Below are 22,125 nucleotides of genomic sequence, written 5' to 3' on the forward strand. Positions count from 1 at the left end.
AAATTTAGACAGTGTGAACCTCAAAGGAAAGGTTGCTGAATGAGGGTTAGAGAGGGAAAGTATGCAAGTGGATTGAAAAGCAATGAATATTTTTACATGTCCACAATAATCAGTAAGTAAGAGATCTTGAGAAAAGGTATAGCATGTATTGGAAACAGTAGTGAGAGAAGAACTGTCATCAGCAGAGAACCATCTATCAGTGAGGAGCAAATTATGGAAGGAGTAATAGAGGAAGAAGTTTAAGGTTTAAAAAAAGCTTGTTAATTATGGGACAAGCATTCCATAGAGAACATTGGAGGGAGCAGGCAGATCTAGACCAGGAAAAGGAGGGGAGCATTGAGAAGGATGGTAACAAGGAATTGATAGATTGGTAGTGGGGTTTGAAATTTGCACATTGGTAGACTAAAGTACAGAACTGTTGGAATAGAGAATGGTTAAAAGGTATTAGAGTATGCTAATCATTTAAAAACAAAAGGAGGCTAGGTCTAGTATCAAGGATTAGAGAAAGATCCTTTAAGGGAAGGCAGGTGGATAGACTACTCAAAGTTGTCTCTACAAGGCCACCTGTGAGAAGTCTCTGGGGGCTAGCTAGAGTGGGCTGGAACTGGATACCCCTGGCTCAGGACCAAAAAGGCTAAACACTTCAAAACAGGGCTGGAGATATTGTTTTGTTAGTTTTGTTAAAACATTAAAATGTGATAAATTGTTAATAATGCAGATAAAACTTGAAAATTTGTTGCACACATATTTTTCCTCTGGAGAGCCTATTGCTTTTTTGTTGTTTTTGTTTTTTAAGCAATTGGGGTTAAGCAACTTGCTCAAGGTTACATGGCCAGTTATTTCTGGGTGTGGTGCTAAGTATCTGAGCCCGGATTCTATCCTAGGTCATCCTGACTCTGGGGCCAGTGCTCTTACTCACTGAGCCACCTGGCTGCCCCTAGAGAGCCTATTGTTAAACAGTTGTTAGTACATACATGGAGAAAAGAAAGAGGGATTACAGTTCTTTCACATGTCATGGGAATAAAAAGAGCCACAGAATTTTCATATTCCTGGCCAAGATCTAGGATAAAAGAACAATTAGTTGAAAAGGAGATGTTTCAGTTAAACTACATATTTGATATCATGTCCTCCAATACTTCTGTTTCAGTCTTCTAAGGGAGTTCCTAGGATCACAGATTTAGAACTGGAAATTACCTCAGTGACCATCTAATCCAACTCCTCATTTTATAAATGAAGAAAGTGAGGGCCATTGACATGAAGTGACTTTACCAAGGTCACATAATAAGTATAAATGATGAGTTTTGAATCCAGCACCTCTCACTCCAGACCCAGTGCTCTTTTTGCTGTACTACATGTAGACAATTCTGGTTTTGTATTCTGATGAAGCAAATGACTTACAGATACAAGTTGGGGACAGGTAGTGTCTAAGGATTTAATAAAACAGGTTAGCCAAAGAAAACTCCTAATAATCTCCTAGTTAGGAGGGAATTCCTAGTGAGAAAATCTTCTCTATCAATGCATAGAGAAACTTTTCAAATTGAAGCAACAAGTTTTTACTGAGTACCTACTATGTGTCAAACACTGCTAGGCACTGAGGACACAATGAAAGTCTTTTTTTGCCTGATAGTTCTTGATCTTAAGGAGTTCACAGTCTAATGGAAGAAACAGCAAGGAAACAGCTATGTACAAATAAGACATATGCAAGATAAATTAAAGAAAATCTCAGAGGGAAGGCACCAAGATTAAGGAGGACTAGGAAAGGATTCTTGCAACAGGTGAAACTTTAACTGAGACTTGAGGGAAGCCAAGAGACAGAGACAATGAGGGAGACAATTCCAACCAATGAAAATGGCTAGAATTGGGAGGTGGAGTGTTATGTATAAGAAACAGCAAGGAGGCGAGTGCCACTGGATCACAGTGTATATAGGAGGGAGTAGAGTATAAGAAGACTGGAAAAGTAATAGAAGATCAAGTTGTGAAAGAACTTAAAAACTCTTTGATCCTAGAGGTAACAGTGAACCACTGGAGTCCTTTTTTCTTTTTAATAGAGGAGTGACATGATCGGATCTGTCCTTTATGCAATCAATTTGACAGAGACTTGAGGCAGAGACCAATCAGCAGTCTATTGTAATACAATTATCCTTTCTGCATTGTGACTTTCCTAGTCACGGCTTTGATGTTACATGTCTGCATAAAAAATTAAATGGGAATATTTTGGAGTTTTGGAGAAGCTGCAGCTGCCATGCAAGGGCTAGTAGATAACACAAAAAAGTTTAGAAACTTGGAAATGCATAAAATATATGTATAGTATTGTGTAATATCAACATATTTTATCTTTTAATGCCATAATAATTTTGACTTCTTCCCTGGTACAAAGGGGGAAAGCAAAAACAATTTTTTTTCAGATTTTCAGATTTCTGGGGCACCACACCCCTGTGGAAGGTATAACTGTTGTTTGGGCATGAGGTAATAAGGACCCACACTAGAGTGGAAGCAGGGTCAAAGAGAGAAGGTAGAGCATATGAAAGATGTTGGGAAGGTAGAAATGACAGGACTTGGCAACTGATTTGAGATGGGGGATGACAGGAAGAATTTATGTTGACATCTAGATTGTAAACATAAGTAACTTGGAGGATCGTGATATCCTTGACAGTAATAGGAAACAGGAATAGGGGACCTTTTTGAGGGAGAAAAGATAAGTTTTAGACATAGTAAATTTAAGTCATCTTAAAAACACCAGTTTAATATGTCCAATAGGCAGTTGGGGATGAAAACACTGGAGGACAGGAGAGAGATTAGGGCTGAACAACTAGATCTGACAATAATTTGCACAAATATGATCATTGAAGCTATGGACATTGTTGAGATTGTTAAGCAAAATGGTTTGGAAGAGAAGAGGAGAAGGTTCAAAATATTGCCCTGGAAAATACCCACAATTAATAGGCATAACCTGGATAAAGATCCAGATAAGGAGACTGAAAAGTCAGAAAGATGGAAGAAGAATCAGGAAAGAATAGGAAATGAAAATATAAAGAGAAAAGATCATCAAGAAGTAAAGGGTGACTGAGGGCAGCAAGGTGGCACAGTGAATAGAGTACCAGCCCTGGAGTCAGGAGGACCTGAGTTCAAATTTGGCCTCAGACACTTGACACACTTACTAGCTATGTGACTTTGGGCAAGTCACATAAACCCAAAAGAAAAAAAAAAAAAAGAAAAAAAAAAAAAAAAAGAGAGGGAGAGGGAGAGAAAAGTAAAGGTTGGGGGGGGGGGCAGCTAGGTGGGACAGTGAATACAGCATGGGCCCTAGAGTCAGAAGGACCTGAATTCAAATGTGACCTAGACACTAAACACTTACTAGCTTGTGGCAAGTCTTTTAACCCAATTGTCATGCCTCCCTCCCTCCAAAAAAAATACAAGAAATAAAGGGTGGTCAGCAATGTTAAAGGCAGAAGAAAAGTTAAAAAAAAAAAGATGAGGATTGAGAAAAGGCCATTGGATTTAGCTATTGAAATATCACCAGTAATTTTGATGAGAACAGTTTCAGTTGAATGACGAAATGAGATGCCAGACTGCAGAAAATTAACATCTGAAGGAAGTGAAGGTACCCACTGTAAACAGAATTCTCAAGGAGTTTATCTGCAAAAAGGAGGAGAGATATGGGATGATAGTGAGGATGGGTTATACTAGAGAGGGTGTTTGAGGATGGGGAAGACATAGACATATTAGCAGGCATCATGAAAGTAGCCAGTAAACAAGGAGAGAATGAAGATAAGTGAGATATTGAAAAAAATAGAGGGGTCAGTCTGATGGAGAAGAACCAAAATGGGATCCCCTGTACACATAGAGAGAATGCCCTCGGCAAGGTGAAAGAGACATTCTCCTTCATGTTAGGAAAGAGTGAAGGAGTTAGTAGTGAAAGGTATCTAGGTAATATGAGTTGAAAAGGAAGAAAAAAGAAGCTTTAGGTGAATGGCCTCAGTTTCTTTAATGAAATACTTATCTGGGATCGTGAGAAGAGGAGAAGCTATCAGAGGTTTGAGGAAAGGTTTGGAAAAGACTCTGATATGTGGGGTAGTGAATCAATTCAGGAGGTTTAAGAGGATTGTCTGGCTGCAGTGAGGGCTCAGTCAATATTATGTAACAAATTTATAGTGGATTCGTCCAGAAAGCCATCACAGTTTGTGATTTTCTCTGGCTTCTTTCAATAATAGCATGTGAGTAGGACTGAAGATAACAGATGGTATAAGTAATCTGAGGCTAAAATTTGGCAAGAGCTTTGATGGGGTAAGGGGTTCAAGGGACTTAGAAGAAAAGGTCAGTGTAGAGTTAAAGGGAAGAGAGTGTAGCCAGTGCAGGTGTGATGGTTTGAGGAGGAATAACTGAGGGATGGAGGGATTGAATCTCACAGGGAGGATGAAGAGCATGGATCTTCAGAGAGGAGGAAGAGACAGACAACAGATAACAATCAAATAAAGGAATTTCAGAGTCTATATGGATTCTGAAGTGGAATGTTTTTAGGTGATGGTAAGATCAAAGGTATGACCATCTTTGTTTGCAACTGATGTGGGGCAAAGGAATCTTTCTTAGGAAATGAATAAGTTGAGGAATTGAGGTCAGAGTTTTTGAGGGAAGCATCAATAATTGAAGTCCCCAAGTATTAGAGCAGGAATTGATGAGGAGAGAAAGACTGTGAAGCAGGCATTTAACCATTGAGAAAGGAAGTTGTATCCCAGAGACTGATAGACAATAAAAAACATCAGAATTTTATTGGATGATAAATATGAATTCAATAAAATTCAAAGTAGTTATTGAGTGATCATGGTAAAGGGAAAGTGGAAGTGACAATGGGGAAGAGGTGATATTTCAACTCCTCCACCTTCACCAATGAGTTGGGGGTATGAAAGAATGTGCAAACAACGCTGGAAAAAGTGGCTAGGGAAGTTGGTGATGGCACTCCCTCCCACCAACACAGCAACTGCTCTGCAACCTGAATTAACTGGGATACTGATAGTCTAAGTTGATCTGCCCATAATTCTACAGACAATATGTGTCAGAGATACATTAAATCTAGAGACTCAAATCCATATCTTCCTGACTCTAAGCTTATCTTCTTATGCACTATGCCATGCTTTCTTTCATACCCATATTATAGATAAGGAAATGGAAGCAGGTTAAGCAGCAAACCCAGAGTCAAATAGGAAGGTAGTGGCAAATCCAGGGCCAAAAACAAGGATTCTTGAATTTGAGTTCAATGGTCTTTGTTAACTAAAATCTAACCCAGATCATGACAATTTTTTATTTTGTAGTATTGTGTTGCTTTATAGTGTAAAGAAGTCCGTGTATATCTTCTAATAGATAGGGGACATCATAATGTTGTCTCTCCAGCAAAAATCAGGATGCTCACCACTTGATTAAGATAAACAAAAATGTAATTCACATTTCTCATGGAAATGCGACAATTTCAATTTAATTTGTGTTTTGTTACCTAGCATCATCTTCATGGCTTCTGAAGAAAGAAATATCTCCAATATAGAAAACATGGTCAATTCTGTTACTCACTTCATCCTCTTGGGCTTCCTCTCCAGCCAAGAGATACAGATGGTCTACTTTGTGGTATTCTCAGTAACCTATATGCTAACATTAATGGGAAATGCAGCTATTGTCTGTGCTGTGCGCTGCAATCGGAACCTCCACACTCCCATGTACATACTCTTGGGGAATTTCTCCTTCCTGGAGATCTGCTATGTCACCACAACTGTTCCCAACATGTTGGCCAATTTCCTTTCTGAGACCAAGACCATCACCTTTGTTGGTTGCTTTGTACAATTTTATTTCTTCTTCTCTTTTGGCTGTGATGAAGGCTTTTATCTTTGCATCATGGCATTTGATAGGTACCTTGCTATTTGTTATCCACTACATTACCCAACCATCATGACTACACATCTCTGCACTGGCTTGGTGACCTTTGGCTGGTCAAGTGGCTTTATCCTCTTTATAATACCAGTTACTCTCATCTCACAGTTGTCCTATTGTGGTTCAAATATCATTGATCACTTTATATGTGATCCTGTCCCATTGATGGCCCTTTCGTGTTCCAAAGCCCATACAACAAAGATCATTTACTCTGCTTTCAATATTATCTTTATGGTTGGTACTTTTATCTTCGTCCTCATCTCCTATGCCTTGGTCATTCTTTCTGTGCTGCGGATTCCCTCTGCTGCTGGCAAACGTAAGGCCTTCTCCACATGTGCTTCACATCTGGCTGTAGTGATCTTATTCTTTGGTTCTGTTATGATAATGTACGTGCGGCCAGGATCAGACAAGCCATTAGAATTCCAGAAAGTTGTGACACTGTTTTATTCAGTTATCACTCCACTCCTCAACCCTTTGATCTACAGTCTTCGAAACAAAGATATGAAGGCAGCCCTGCGGAAAGTTCTGATGACCAAAAGGACTTCTCACAAGACATGAAAGGCTACTGTAAAACCCATTCCTCCTCTAATCTGAAATTATAAAGAAAGGCGACATTGTAGAGAGCTCTGTGGAATTCATTAGTAAACTGCACAACCCTAGAGGCCTACTTATTAGCTTAGGAACCAAACCCAAACTGGTGAACATGTCTTTTTTCAAGGATCAAGTTGAAGGTTCTATTTCATACTTTCTCACTGATGAATATACACTATTCTGAGTTTCTCTCTCTCTCTCTCTCTCTCTCTCTCTCTCTCTCTCTCTCTCTCTCTCTCTCTTTCTCTCTCTCTCTGACTCTGTGTGATAGTAATGGAATATAAAGATCCCCCTGTATTGGCTTGGTTTTCAAACTGATTGTGTTAAAACCCAGAGCTTGTTAATCCCACCTGTGGGATGGACTTGTTGATGTGAAAAGAAAGTCCTGAACTGGGAGGAGCTGGTGACGTAGATTTGGAGAGACACGAGAGAGAGGCAGAAGAACTTTTTGGAAGCAGTACTTGTGGAGGCAGAGAGAGACTGAGAGGATTGCTGAGGGCCACTTTGAATTGCCCTGGACTTTTGAGACCTGCCCCCTGAGCTGCCAAGGACTGAGGAGACATGGCTGTTTTGCTGGTACTTTGTCTGTCTGTTTTGATGTTGTTTTGCTAGATTTGTCCACTGGTGAAAGACAGTCCTGTTGTTGAAGAAGTCCTGGAACCTGGCTGTTGGATAAGAGCTCCTGAGACTGTCCTGCAGACAGAGAGTGAATACTGTCCACTGGTGAAGGACAGTGCTGTTGTTGCAGGGGTCTGGGAACCTTTCTGTTGGTTCAGAAGCCCTGAAAAAGGATTTTCTTGTTGTAGGTTTACAGAAATCCTGGGAGAGGGTTTTGCTAATGTTTTCAGGGGTCCTAGGACTGTTCTGCAGACAGAGGATGAACTAATGAAGAGACTGGCAATGTATCTTGTGGCCTTGCTAAACTTTGTCTCCCCAGGAACAAAGATTGCTGAGAACTTGCCTGTGTAAGCTGAAGAAAAGACATCCATTTGGGTATTAAGTGCTGTGCTTAAACTTGATGTAACTCTGGGGTAGATTCAATTGTGATCCAGGGGTGGGGAACTTTTGACCTTTTTGTGTTCTATGGTTGAACAAATGAATGTACTTTACTTAGATTGGAAACTAATCTCCATTTGAGAAGAGGGGATTTGTGGTGGACTAAATGAAGGTACAGCCTAGGGGTGGAGTAGTATTTAGAACAGGGACTTTGTAATTGATTGAATGAATGGAAGGTCCTGGGGTGGGGTAGTACTTGGAGATTATTTAATCACACTTAGTAAATGCTGTATTTTGAATGATGTCATGTTTTGATCTTCTCTGTTCTTAATTTGTCACTGAATAAAATGGAGAGCACCTATGCTGGTATTTTGAACCTTGGGAAGTTGCCTTTGCTTGGCATTATATTACACTCTGTCTCTCCCCTTTCTTCTTTACCCCGTCTCTTCTCAAAAGTCTGACTTTCTTCTGACCACTACCTCTCTTTGAATTAATTTTCTAAACTAGAAACAACATAATCTGTGTTTTAATGCATAGGAAGGGTAATCAAAATGATAGACTACATTTAAAGGATCATGCATCTCATTAGAATATATCCCTCTTTTCTGTGGCTCTAACTCCAGTCAAAGATGTGTTAGTATGACAATTTGTTTTTATGTTGGTATTTCTTGATTTATTTTAGTATTATCTATTTTTGCTATAATGTTATCCCTTTTCCTTTTAAATTTGTGATTTTTTTTTAAATGGTGGTATGTTGTGTGATATGTATAATAAATATCTTGGGTTCTGAAAATATTTCTATGAGAAAAAGAGAAAAAAGCTTTTCAACTTTCCTTCCATTGAAGAGGAAATGAAATGTGTTTTTATTCATTTTGCAGTCAGTCTTGTTTGGGAAATTCATCTGTTCCACAAAAATCATCTGTTTGGAAAATCAATCAAGTGTTCCACACTTGTAATTTGTTTCCTTTTCTACTGCCCCAAAAGATTAAAGAACACTAAAGCCTGAATATTTTCTGATTGTTTTAACCCTGTTTTTTTGTTTTTTGTATTATCTGTGCTGGGACTGGAAACTGAGTGGTGTGAAGAGAGGAAAATTGATGAAGTTTAAGAAGACATGTTTGTGTTGACTATTTTTATTAAAGATGCCTCATTTGTGATTTTGTGGCTTATTCAATCAACAAAAAGGATGCTATCATCCCAGTGACAAGACTAATTAATGTCAAAACAAGTCAAGATACACATCAATTACATGAAATTTTAGTGAATCATAAGTATACATGAAAGTGTTGGGTCTGATGTTTTGAAATATTATTTTTCCCTTAAATTTATTCATTTTATTATTAACTTTCTACTGCAACATTCTGAAAACTTATAGGCAATCCAAAAGGTTTTATGGGAAAGTTTTAATATGGCCAATAAAAACAATAGCTGAAAAAAAAAAGAAAACAACAACTTTATATGGATTGAGTAGTCCTGAAAAGAGTCACTAAGAGCAAAACTGTATACAATTTGTATTGTAAAATGGTAGGAAAAAGAATTAGAATCTGATAAATGCTATGGCCAACCATAATTGCAGGGGAAAAATGATGGTCTGTGCTACCCACCTCCTGACAGAGAAATGATGGACTCAAGATGCAGAATGATACATATTTTTTTGGATATATACAATATGGAAGCTTTTTTTACTTGACTATTCAGATTTATTAAATGTATTTTGCTTTTTTTTCTTTTAAAGAATGGGTAGAGGGGGTGAGAGAAATAAATATTTATTAATATAAAAAGAAAGTAAGATTAGAAAAAGAAAGGCCATGGAAACCATGAGACATGCCACAAGACTAAAGGAAGGTAAATGCTATCCTGATTTTCAAAAAAAGGAAAGGAACAAAGTCTAAAAACTATAGGCTATTGAGTCTGTCTTTGACTTCTGGGGAAATTCTACAATGGATTAATTATTGAAGATATTAAAGAAACGGTGTGTCAATATCAAAAAGGAAAATGGTAATTACAAACAGAACCAACACAGTTTCACCAAGAACAGGTCATGTAATATTAATTTCATTACCTTTTTCTGACAGTTATCAACTAGTAGGTGAGGAAATACTGTGTATAAGAGTTTATTTACATTTTAGGAAAGCTTTAGATAAAGAATAAGACCAGTTGGATTAAGAAATAGTTATATTATTAGACTAAAAAAGTAGCTATTAATGGTTTAATGGGGCAGGAGGCATGCAGGGTGGTCCCCCAGGGGTTTGTGTTCAACCCTAGGCTGTTCAACGATTTTGTCAGTAATTCAGAGAACAGCATAAAGTGAATACCCAAACTTGAATACTAATAAAGTGAATCATACAATGATGAAAAGGAGGACTAACAAAGAGAATGGCAAAGTCAGGATTCCAAAGAATCTTGACAAGTTAGAGCCCAGGTCTGCATCTAATAAGATGAAATTCAGTAGATATCTCTTGCACTTGGGTATAAAAGAATGACATCATGAGTATAAAATGAGGGAGGCATAGAGAGATAACAGGTCTTCTGGGAAAAAAATCTGAGAGTTTTCATGTGCTGCATACTCAGTATGAAGGTATTGTATGATGTAGCCAAAAAGCAAAATCCAATTCGATCTTGGGCTGCATTAAGAGGGGCATAGATTCTAGAATAAAGAAATGATAGTTTTACTTCATTTTGTTTTCATCCAACCTCATCCATACTATTTGTTCAGGTCTGTGCAGTTTGACTTTTAAAAAGACATTAATAGAGGTAGCGAGGTGGCACAGTGAATAGAGTACCGGCCCTGGAGTCAGGAGGACCTGAGTTCAAATCAATCCTCAGACACCTGACACACTTACTAGCTGTGTGACCTTGGGCAAGTCACTTAACCCCAATTGCGTTGACTAATAAACTAAAGTATCCAGTGGAGGGCAGCCTTGATGGTGAATGACCTGGACTTCATGACATGTGAGGATAAGTTGAAGGAACTTGACATGTTTAACCAGAATAAAAAAAATACCCAGGGGAAACATAATGGATTTCTGAAAATACTTGAAGGGCTCCCATGTGATGATTGATTAGACTTTTGGTTAGCTCCACAGAGTAGAAATAAGAATAATCAGTGAAAATTATAAAGAAAACAACTTAGGGTTGATCTCACAAAAATCTTTCTAGTGATGAGAGGTATCTAAAAATAGAATGATGTACCTTGAGAAGTAGTGGGTTCTCCTGTGCTGTCAATCTTCAAAGAGAGACTGGATGACCACTTGTCGAGTATATTATAGTATGGTTTCCTTTTATGTATGGGTTGTAATAAATAGTTCCTTCCAACTCTGAGACTTCTTCCTCACTGTTCTTCTGACCATTACTTTGCATTAGCTGCAAAATCCTGTAAAGTCTACCTTGGAAATGTTTCATATATCTATTCCCAGTGACACAGACCTCATCTACGCCCTCAGAAATGTTCAACTTTCCATAGGCTTATGAAAATAGCTTCCTAGATCTTCTCCCTGCCTCAAGCCTCTCTACCCAAAATATATATATTTTATATACTATGCCACATTGATCTGCCTAATGTATAGATCTGATCATGTCATTCCTCAACTCAGAATCTTTCAGAATCAGTCAGGCCAATGGAATTTAGTTAATTCATGTTTGCTTAATTGAACTCAATAGATATTGAACTTAATTGAATTGAATCATTGGTGTTTTCTTGACTGAGTAGAGACAGTGACCAAGGTAACTTAAACCCAACCTTTTCTAGCAAAGGATCCAAGGCATGAATAGAGTGTTAGTCAACAATGGGATATAGAGAAATAGAACAAAACTGAAATATTGAAGAAAACTAAGTATGGAAGAGGAAAGACACTTTGACCATGACCAGAACAGAACTTTAACTAGACAGAACCATTATGTTGACCCAAGAGACTTAAGATCAATGGTTGTTATTAACTATTGCGTTTACCATGTTGTTCTTTTGGTTACTCTAGTTTTCCATTAGACAGTCTATTCCCTAGCAACATCCCTCCTCCTAATTCTCCTTCAGGTAGAACTAAGAGTGTCAGAAGGAAATGGAGAAATTGTCAACTTAAAACATCATGTCCAAACTACAAAGATGATCTCAATGACACAAACCTGAGTGTGTGGGACTCAAGAGGTTCAAGAGTTCTAAAATTTTGCTAGTTACTACTACATACATGAGAAGAGGACCTCAGGACTTAGGATCAAAGGTATCACCTCTTCAAAACTTGGAAGCATCCCATGAGGAAACCACTTATTCAGACCAAAAGACAATCTATTTCCATTAGGAGAGAGGCATAACAGATATAGTGGATGAAACTTCATAATAATGTTATCACTGGAGGACATTAAAAGGCCTTGAGGGCTTATCATTTTTATAATCATCACTGAAAACAAGGTACACTCGGGCATTGCATGGTTATTTTCCCCACTGTCCCAGAGGTGAAATGAAAGTATGACCAAGAATGAGATAAGTAATAGAGGATGTATAATTAGTAGCCTGGCACTCTTCTCCTTTATGAGTTAAAGATGAAGCTGCCACTTTGAATGAAAATCAAATGACAATACTTCAGTGATGACCCAGAAACCCAGGACCTCAGATTTTGTTTGAAGATATGCAAGTATGTATTACATAAGGATGTCATTTCTCTGTTATCTCAATTTTTACTTCATTATAAATGATGCTATCAAAAAGAAGTATGAATACACAAGATTGATTTGATATTACATGTATATTTCAGATTAAATGTACCTTAGTAGACAGAAAACAAAGGAATTTATTTATAAAATTTCCTACAGAGTGTCCTCAGGAAAATTGAGGAAATACAGGAAGATTGTTTTCTTAATAGCCAGGAATATATGAATTTGAAGGTTTTATTAAAATAGTTTGAATTCATACCTATTTTCTCTTCCACAACAAAGGGAGATTTTATACACACACCACACACACACACAAATATATAATTTTTTTCCAGCATAGGATTAATAAGGGATGAGTTAATGGTAAAATATAACAATATTTTTACCCATTATAATCCAGATTAAAATAGTCTTTAAAATATGAAATAAGGCAATGACAGGGCAATAAAAAGTCAAGGAGGAAGTGGGCCTGTTGAATTCCAGTTGAATATATGACCCCTAAAGCAAGGACAAGAATTAGATTCCCCTGTATTTTACCTGGAGGGAAAATATGACATTTTGGAGGGAACAGAGTGACATTGAGAAAGACACTGAAGAGGGTCACCCCCTTTAGTTCCCTCTAGTAAATGCTGAAGACAGCTCATCAGTATCCTTAATAGGTATAGCCAAAGGAGGAGGACACTTGGAACAAGGATGGTCAGGAAATAGAAAGTGGGATCACCTCCACTCTCTTCTTTTTTCTTTGTGGCACTACATCTTTCTCTAGCTCCTTCCATATCTCTTCTGAAGAAATAATTAATTATCTGAATTACCTGAATGACAGAACCACATTCCAAACAGAATGAAGGATCTTTCAGGGTATTTCTTGCCCTACAACTCTCTTAGGTTAACTTTCTGATGCTACTAGATGAAATTTAGACAGTTAAGGAATTTTTCTTCCAAAAGTTGTATCCCCTGGTTTCTAAATTTTCTCCATTTTCTCTTTTTGAACACTGATGGTGCTTCCACATCATCAGTTCAAGTACATGACTAGATTTAATTTCATGGTAAGGAGATCTAGAATTGGCTCAAAAATGCAGTCTCATGGTACATTCAGTTAACTTAGTGCAATTATTAAATTTTACATGGCCCCTTCCAGCCACCATTTCTCCTCAATGTCACTTTCTTTTTTTTACCTTTTGGAGGGCAATTGGGGTTAAGTAACTTGCCCAAGGTTACACGACTAATTTGTGTTTGTGTGTGTTGGGGGGTGGGGGGGGAGTGTTCAAGTCTGAGGCCAGAACCAAACTTGGGTCCTCCTGACTCCAGGGCCGGTGCTTCTCAATGTCATTTTCTTTTTTTTTTTTTAAGCAATTGGGGTTAAGTAACTTGCTCAAGGTTACACGGCCAGTTATTATTTCTGGGTGTGGTGCTTAGTATCTGAGCTCGGATTTGATCCAGGTCATCCCGACACTGGAGCCGGTGCTCTTACTCGCTGAGCCACCTGGCCGCCCCTCTCAATGTCATTTTCAAAAGGGATGTTTATTTTTTTCTTTCTTTTCTTTTTAGACGCAATCAAGGTTATGTAACTTGCCTAAGGTCACATAACTAATAAATATCTGAGGTCAAATTTGAACTCAGATCCTCCTGACTCCAAGGCTGGTGTTCTATCCACTATGGTGCCACCTAGCTGGCCCAAAATTGTTTTTCAAAACTTAAGTTTTCAAAACTGAAGATCCTTCTAGATTTTGACCCTTGAGTTAAAGTACTTGTTATTTTCCTAGTTTTATTTCTGCCTTCCAGTCTAATGTTGAGCTCTTTGTTTTAGTCTCATTTTGGTCTCAAATATTGTGCCATCCTTTTAATACAAAAGTGATGCCACTGACCCAGCATTAGGAAGACCTAAAGAGTCCTATGTAGGGGGCCAGTGTCACAATAGAACATCAATTGCTCATTTTGACCTTTATAATATTGTTCTAGCCTACCTGCCTTGATTCATTTCATGTTGTTCCCGTTAATGCACTCTACATTCATGAAATCAACAAGCATTTATTAAACATCTATTGTTTGCCAGGTACTGTGTTAGAGGATACTTATAAGAATAGAAATTATATTATTCCCAGCTTCTATAAACTCATCCTCTATCAGGAACATAAATTCAAAAAAATATGAAGTCATTTGTGAGGATGAGGTTTGGGGAAGAAAAGAGGCACCAGGGGCTGGGGTGTTCAGGCAAGGTTTCATGTAGAGGATGGTCCTTGTGATGAACCTCAATGGAAATTAGGGATTCTGAGAGGCAAAATCTAGGGAGAAGTATACTTTAGGTTTGAGGTAGAGCCTATGAAACATCTTGCAGTATGGGGCAGCTAGGTGGTGCAGTAAAAAGAGAACCAGCTCTATTAGAGGGCCTAAGTTCAAATCCAGCCTCAGACACTTAATACTTACTAGGTGTGTGATCTTGGGCAAGTCACTTAACCCCAATTTCCCTGCCATCCCCCCCCCCACCAAAAAGACAAAGAACAATATGAACCACAAGAACCTCTGAATAAAAAGGACAATGATTCTACCCTAGACCATGATCTTGAAAACCAGTGATGCAACTTACTTTATGTCATATTAGGAAAAAATTAACAAATTAAATATTCAATATAGCATATTACATGAAATAATATTACAACTATTATATGAATAGCATACTTTCAACTATTTGAATAAGGTATTTTAAAGATGTATTTTTTCATTAAAATTATGCCCCATCAATCAATGTATATGATTACCCTTAGATCCATCATTCAACACAGAAACATCCTGGTGTAAAATTTCTGGAGATTTAAGATCCACCATGAAGTCCAGGTGTATGAAGAGTGATCTCTGCTTCTTTTACAAAAACCGTGCCCATATAAGTGAAAGGTTCAGTCAGACCTGTCTTCAACTTAATAGGTAAGTCCTAGAAAGTTTATTGAGGTACAGAGATGTTAGATGTTAGAGTCACAGAGCTAATCTAAAATATCAGATAGAATCTGAACCTTTATTTTCCTGACACCAAACCATTGTGTCATCATCACAACTTTAACCAAAGAAATTAAGATGCATGAATGAATGACTCAACTTTATTAAATTCCTGCTAATAATGCGCTAGGTGTTAGGGAGAGTTACAAACATACTTCAGACATAAAGTAACAGATACAGAGTAATCCAAAGATATAGTTAAGTTAATAAATACTTCCTTAATTCCATCTAAAATGTGCTAGCAGTAATAGTAGAAATAGTTTAAGTTTTCCCAGCACTTTCCACACAACAACCCTTTGAGGTAGTTATAAAAAATTATCTTCATTTTCCATATCTGGAACTTGAGTCTGAGAGATCATACTTATTGCACAGTCATAGTCTGGGGTTGTTTTTCTTTTTGTTTTTCATGTCAGAGGATACCGTACTGCCTCAATCCATCAGCAGCCCCAATCTGAGAAACTTATTTCAGCAGATATGAAATGAAAGAGGGACAGTTAAATGTGGAGTCAGCAAGGATGAACCCAAGAGAGTGGTGAGACATGTAAAGCTAATGCTCTCATTGCCAGGACAATTTGTTCAAGTATATAGGAAGCTAGGACCATAGGGCCAAAGATTTGGAGCCAGCAAAGACCCTAAAGAACATTTCATCCAACCTACTCATTTTACAAAGAAAGAAACTGAGTCACGGGAAGGTTTAATGACTTGTCCAAACTCATATAGGTAATAAGTGGAAGAGGAAAAGTTTGAATCTGTGCTCACAGTTACACTGAACTCATTCCCAGGAAATCAAAGACAATAAGCAAGAATGGTCATTTATTTTATACTCCGCCCAAACTAGGTTAATGTAAGCTCTAAGATATACAAGGAGGCAGTGTGGTACAATAAACATTATATTATAGTTGGAGTGGGTAGAGAAGATCTGAGTTCAAATCCCAATTCTGACATTTACTAAATTAAACTCTCTCAACCTCAGTTTTCTTATCTTTGAAATAGATACATGATAATACTAACCTCACATGGTTGTTGTGATGTTTAAATGTGATATTTTTTAAATGTCCCATATAGTCAGTTATTATTATTCTGTTTTTGTTGTTGTTCAGTCATTTTGGTCATGTCTAATTCTTTGTGACCCCATTTGGGGTTTGCTTGGCAAAGATACTGGATTGGTTTGCCATTTCCTTCTGCAGCTCATTTTACTGAGACAAACAGTTTTACACAATTTGCCCAAGGTCAGCAAAACCAGTAAATGTCTGAAGTCAGATTTAAACTCAGGTCTTACTGACTCCAGACCCCATGTTCTATAGATTGTACCACTTAGCTGCCTTATTTCACATAAGGGTTACATAATATGAACCATGAGTGAAGGGTCATGACAAAGACTAAATGGGGCTTCTGTTCCCACAGTCATTACTCTGATAGAATGCAGACAGAAATTATCAAAGTTAAAATGTAAGCATACATAGCCATTATCTTTAACTTTATAATGTTTCTGTCCATACCTGAGGTGCCAGGGCAAAGTGATGTCCAAAAAATTAGATGAATACTTTTCAGTGGAGGGGAAGAAAGTACAAGAAAAATGGTCACAGAACTGGAGTTGAATTCTATCTCTTTTACTAACTACCTATGTTACCTCAAGGAAGTAACTTAACCTTGCTGGGGCTCAGTTTCCTCTAGTGAAGCTAGATGATTTCAAATGCTCCTTCTAATTCTAAATATTATTATCAAAATATTTGATTCATTAGTTGAAGAAGGTGGCTACATGATAAAGCCTTCACCAAACTAGGCAAGAAACCCTCAAAAGGAAACAATTGATCCCTGAACAATTCAGCTAACACAAATAGATGAAAAAGAAATTGTCTCCCCACAGAGACAAGTACTATTGTGCTGAAACACAAGCTTGAACATCTATTATCCAGATTTGAATGCCTGCTATTGGGAAAATTAAAACAAAGGGAGTTGAGTCTCTTTTTGGCAGCAGTAATAGGCAAACTGATAAATATCTTCTTAATTATTTCCAAGGTAATGGGAAAATGGTCTGTCCTCATGAGGTATAACAGACAATTTATTCAGAAAGTTATCAATTCACTCAAACATTGTTTTGTCATTAGGGGTAATGGAGAACTGGTAGATGCATCCCTACAGAGAGAATTCAAACCTTTGAGAATTCAAAATCTGGCTGCAAAAAATAGTCATTTTGAGTCAGGAATTTATAGCACCCACAAAAATGTCAAAAAAATATGTTCAGAGAATAAATAATGAAATGTATCCCACTCAAGATGCCAAGCCTTGCCCAGGCAGAGATGATTTCATACTATCAATAATTAATAGAAATATCTGCTATTTAGAATGGAAAAAATGATGTACAAAGTGAGTCAGGTTATTTTCCCAAGAGGAAAGGAGAAAAATGAACAAATTAGTGGTTTCCATTATGGGATCAAGTTGAAGAAAACACCTTGACCACTCCTCCTCTGTATGTGTTGATTGTATCCCCCTTTTAGAATGTAAGCCCTTTGAGGGCAGAGACTTTTGTATTTGTGTCTCCAGCTCTTAGTATATACATAAAACATAAGCACTTAATAAATGCTTTTTTATTCATTCATTCACTGAGTGAAGTATATGTGTCCATAGATAATCCATTCTTCAAACTTTGTATACAGCTATGCTATTCATAAAAATAACAGATCTCTACATTTTCTCCTCATGAATAGCACTGTTTTATAATTATTGAATCATAGAGTTTAAAATCCGAAATGATAGGAGAGATTGCCAATGAATATGATGTTTAGTGATGAACTTGGAGACAATTTTCATTCATGTGACAAATATTTGTACTGCTAATGATTTTATGGTCTCTCTGCAAAGACCACAATGATACTGTTTTGAGTGTTCCAATGACTACCATGGATACAGAGAGGAATCAAGGAAGATAGAATAATTTTTAAAATATTAAAATAAAAACTATTTTTGGAGATATGAAATTATCTTCATAAATAAGAACACAATATAAAAAGGAAACTGGCCTATATAGAGAAATCTATGTGTTAACATAGATTTAAATACAGAAAATATTAACCTGAATGATTGGGCAACACAACATCATTCTGCTACCAAAATTTCTGGCTTTCAAAAGAATAAATTACATCTTAAGTTTGTCAAAGTAGGAAGTCAAGGACTCAAAAAAGTGTTGAGCCTATTTCTTGGCATTAAAAAATGTAATTCTAGTAAAATTAGTTGCTAACCATCAGAGGCTAATAGTGTGGGACTATCTACAACTAAGAATGAGCCTGGCAACAAGTATTGTAGAAGTGTATGATGCAGCTAGCAAAAAAATCCAAAAGTCATTCTTGCTTTCACGAAGTTAAAGCTTGGGAGCCCAGATCTACATCTAGGAACTAGAGAATGGAAGTACACATGTCTGGTACATCAAGTAGTCCATGAATAGGAAGTTAAATCACTGGTACTGTGAAAGATGAGTTCTGGAAGAAGCATCCATCAAGTAGTGATGGCGGTACTGAGGCTTCAGAAGAAATGGGTGTTCTGGTTTTTTTTTTTTCTTCATTCCTTTACATCTTACCAATCTCCTCATTTGACCCAAAGAAACAAAAACAAAACACATAAACAAAAAAACTCTCTATACTTTGTCTTTCAACAACTGAACCTACTCATTCACACCCCTAGCCTTCCCCAGAAAAAGGCCAAAATACACTCCTAGAAAAGCCAAAAATGAGTATTTTTCCATTTGGATGTGCTGGTGTACCATCTGGTGGTCAAATATGGTAACTGCATCTAAGAAAAAAGGGGCAAAAAATACTGTTCCTCATTCAATTCAAACCAATATCTATCAAACAATAACTCAGTAAGCATTTATTAAGCATCTGCTACATGTCAGTCATAGTGCTAGATGCTTGAGATATACTGACAAAAAGGAAATAGTCTTTGCCTTCAAGGAGTTTATATTCTATTGGGAGAGAAATATATGTGTATGTATAAGCATAAGTAAAATAAATCTATATTGATTCAAATAACAGGAAAAATTAGACACAAAGTTTATTGTTGAATAGTCTTAAGTTTGTTAATGTCATATAAATATATGTGTATTAAATATAAGGGTAGGGGCTGCTAGATGGCGTAGTGAGTAGAGCACCGGCCCTGGAGTCAGGAGGACCTTAGTTCAAATCCAGCCTCAAACACAGCACAAAAACTAGCCATGTGAGCTTGGGCAAATCACTTAATTCCAATTGCCCCCCAAAAGTCTAAATAAATAAATAAAAGGGTAAATGTATATAAATATATATATATATATATATATATATACATATATATATATATATACACACACACATAAATAGCCTGGTACTGTGTGTATATATACACACATATATGTATATTTGTATACAAGCACACATTTTCCCAGAATGCTTTCTTTCATATTGGATAAGTGGTAAGTTCAAACTTGATTTATAAAGTGATGATTACCCATTTTATTTGTAGGTTTTATTTTTTAAAAACTGTTTTCAATGGACTATAGGACTTTTAAGTCTGGAAATAATAGATAGGGTGCTGGACTTAAAGTCAGAGGTGTCTGGGTTCAAATCCCTGCCTTGGACACTTACCAGCTATGTGACCCTGTGTGATCACTGTGACTAGGATTTAACCTCCTAGTTTCCTCATCTATAAAATGAGGGAATTGTACTAAGTGGACTCTAAGTATCTTTCTATCATTCTAATTCAATCTCTTCATTTTACAGATGGGGAAACTGTGGCCCAGAGAGGTAAAATAGATTGCCTGAGTGACAGGACCATAACTACTAGAAGCCAACACTCCTTCCAAGTATCATAGATCAGAGGATTATAAACTTTGAGCTGGAAAGGACCTTGAAATTCACCTAGTTCCATCTTCTCATTTTATAGAGAAGAAAGCTAGAGGTGAAATGACTTGTCAAAAGTCACACAAATCATAAGAGGGAGAGCTGGGATTCAAAGTCAGATCCTCTGACTCCACACCCAGCATCCTTTCCACTCTACCATGGATAAATGCGTGTCCTTAAGAACAAAAAGAAAGGAAAGCAGAAGACATATATGTTGCTAATCCTGATTTTGATAACATTTTAGGTCTCTGAACTTGAAAAAGAGTAGTATCTATCTATGGGGTATTAGAGTGAAAAGAGCATGAGACTGGGAGGCAGGAGATCTTTATGAAAGTCTCAGTTTTTCTATTAGCTAGCCAACTGACCTCGGACAAGTATTTCACCACTCTGAATCTCATGTTCCTAAAATGAGAGAGCCAGACAGGATGAATTTTTAAGGTCTTTTCTATTTCTGCCATTCTATTTCCTTTAGGCCTCTGGTGGTTTCTGTTATATGTATATTAACTATTTCACTCTGTTAAAAAAAATCATAGACTGTAATAAATGAAATCATGGGGGGCACACTAACAGTGTCATAAAAGATTGGAATGTTTAGAAGAGTTTAGAATAGAATCATTGATTCTAAGTCCTATGACTGACAAGATGGCAGACTGGACATTTTCTTTGATTTTCTTGATCTTTCAAGCCTCTCCAAAATAAGAATTGTGCACAAGATACAAAACATTTTTCACATTCACCATGGTCTGGGACACCAAGAACTTTAAAGAGGTAACAGATAAACAGATGGAAGAGAAGACTAATCCCTAACCCTTAACTCATTCACATTAATCCTCCTCCATGGACCACTATGCTGTGGCAAGATTTTGCCAAGAGAAACTCTGCCTTGTAACAGAATTCAATTATTCTCTTCCCTTCTCCTGGTGCCAGAAGCTTGATCTTGTTTCATTCTTTATACTTATATCCCCAGAACTTAATACAGTGACTGGTACCTAGTAGGTACTCTATGGATACTTGAGTGTTTGATTGATTTATCACTGGGAACTCTTCTGAAACTTTTTGTGTTATAGATCCTGGGCCTCAGGACTCATAATATGATGTTTTCTCCAGGTTTAAGTAGTTGTGGGTTAAGGAACTAATAGTAAACTCTACCTGAAGTAAATTGGCACAGATAGAAATAGAACTATGGACCTGGCCTCATCACCATACCTCGATCTTGCCATTATCCACAAATGTAACACCTCCATACTTAAGAATACTGAAAACCCCTTATCTGACTATAATCTGTTGGATTTTCACCTCTCCCATACTTTCCCTTACATAATCCATTCAATCCCATCTCCTTCAACAGATTGCCCCTTATTTTCAATTCTCCCCCTCCACGTGATCCTTTTATCCCCATTAACTACAGTTTTATTTTTCTTCTACCCCTTATAGCTCAACTCCTCAAAAAGACCTACAAGAGGTGCCTCCCTTTTCTCTCTTTTCATTCTCTTCTTAACCCCTTACAATCTGGCTTCTAATCTTATCATTCTACTAAAACTGCTCTCTCCAAAGTTAATAATGATCTCTTATTTGCCAAATCCGATGACTTTCCCAACCACATTTTCTATGATCTCTGTGTGGCCTTTGACACTGTTGAACTCTCTCTGTTCCTTGATACTCTGTTCTCTTCAGACTTTCAAGACACCACTCTCTTACTTTTCCTCCTACCTACTTGCCTGCTCATTTTCTCCTTTACTAGATAGTTAATAATTATACAGTGCTTTAAGGTTTCCAAAGTGTTTTATGATATTAACCTATTTTATTCTCACAGCCCGGGGAGTTAGGTGCTACTATCCCCATTTTATAGGTGAGGAAACAGAGTCTGGGGGAGTTTTGTACAGGGTTACACATCTAGCAAGTGCCTGAAGTTGTATTTGAACACGGGTATCCTTTATTCCAGGTATAGTATTCTATTAAATGCAAAGCCCAGGCTAATCTGTTGGATTCTTACTGTCTTCACATTTTTACCTCTAGGGTTGAGCACAATGCCTTATATGAATACTTCATTATTTCAAAGATCTACAGTTTCATCCATATAGGTTCCCTCTGAAGACACAGATCACAATCCCTCCATGACGTGGTC

General features: G+C 37.2%; 1 protein-coding gene across 1 annotated transcript; it reads left to right on the top strand.

Annotated features, from left to right (window-relative positions):
• Positions 1-5,499: 5,499 nt before the first annotated feature.
• On the top strand, positions 5,500-6,471 carry LOC138168744 (olfactory receptor 11G2-like). Its single transcript, XM_069097606.1, has one exon. The coding sequence runs from the start codon at positions 5,500-5,502 to the stop codon at positions 6,469-6,471; it is 972 nt and encodes a 323-aa protein (XP_068953707.1).
• The last annotated feature ends 15,654 nt before the right edge of the window (positions 6,472-22,125 follow it).

Source organism: Petaurus breviceps, unplaced genomic scaffold (genome assembly GCF_028583685.1).
Source record: "Petaurus breviceps papuanus isolate PSGF00001 unplaced genomic scaffold, PetGlider_PUasm1.0 37, whole genome shotgun sequence".
NCBI classification, from domain to species: Eukaryota; Metazoa; Chordata; class Mammalia; order Diprotodontia; family Petauridae; genus Petaurus; species Petaurus breviceps.

Coding starts and splice junctions, on each gene's coding strand:
- LOC138168744 (XM_069097606.1), top strand. CDS start 5,500: ATGGCTTCTGAAGAAAGAAATATCTCCAATATAGAAAACATGGTCAAT.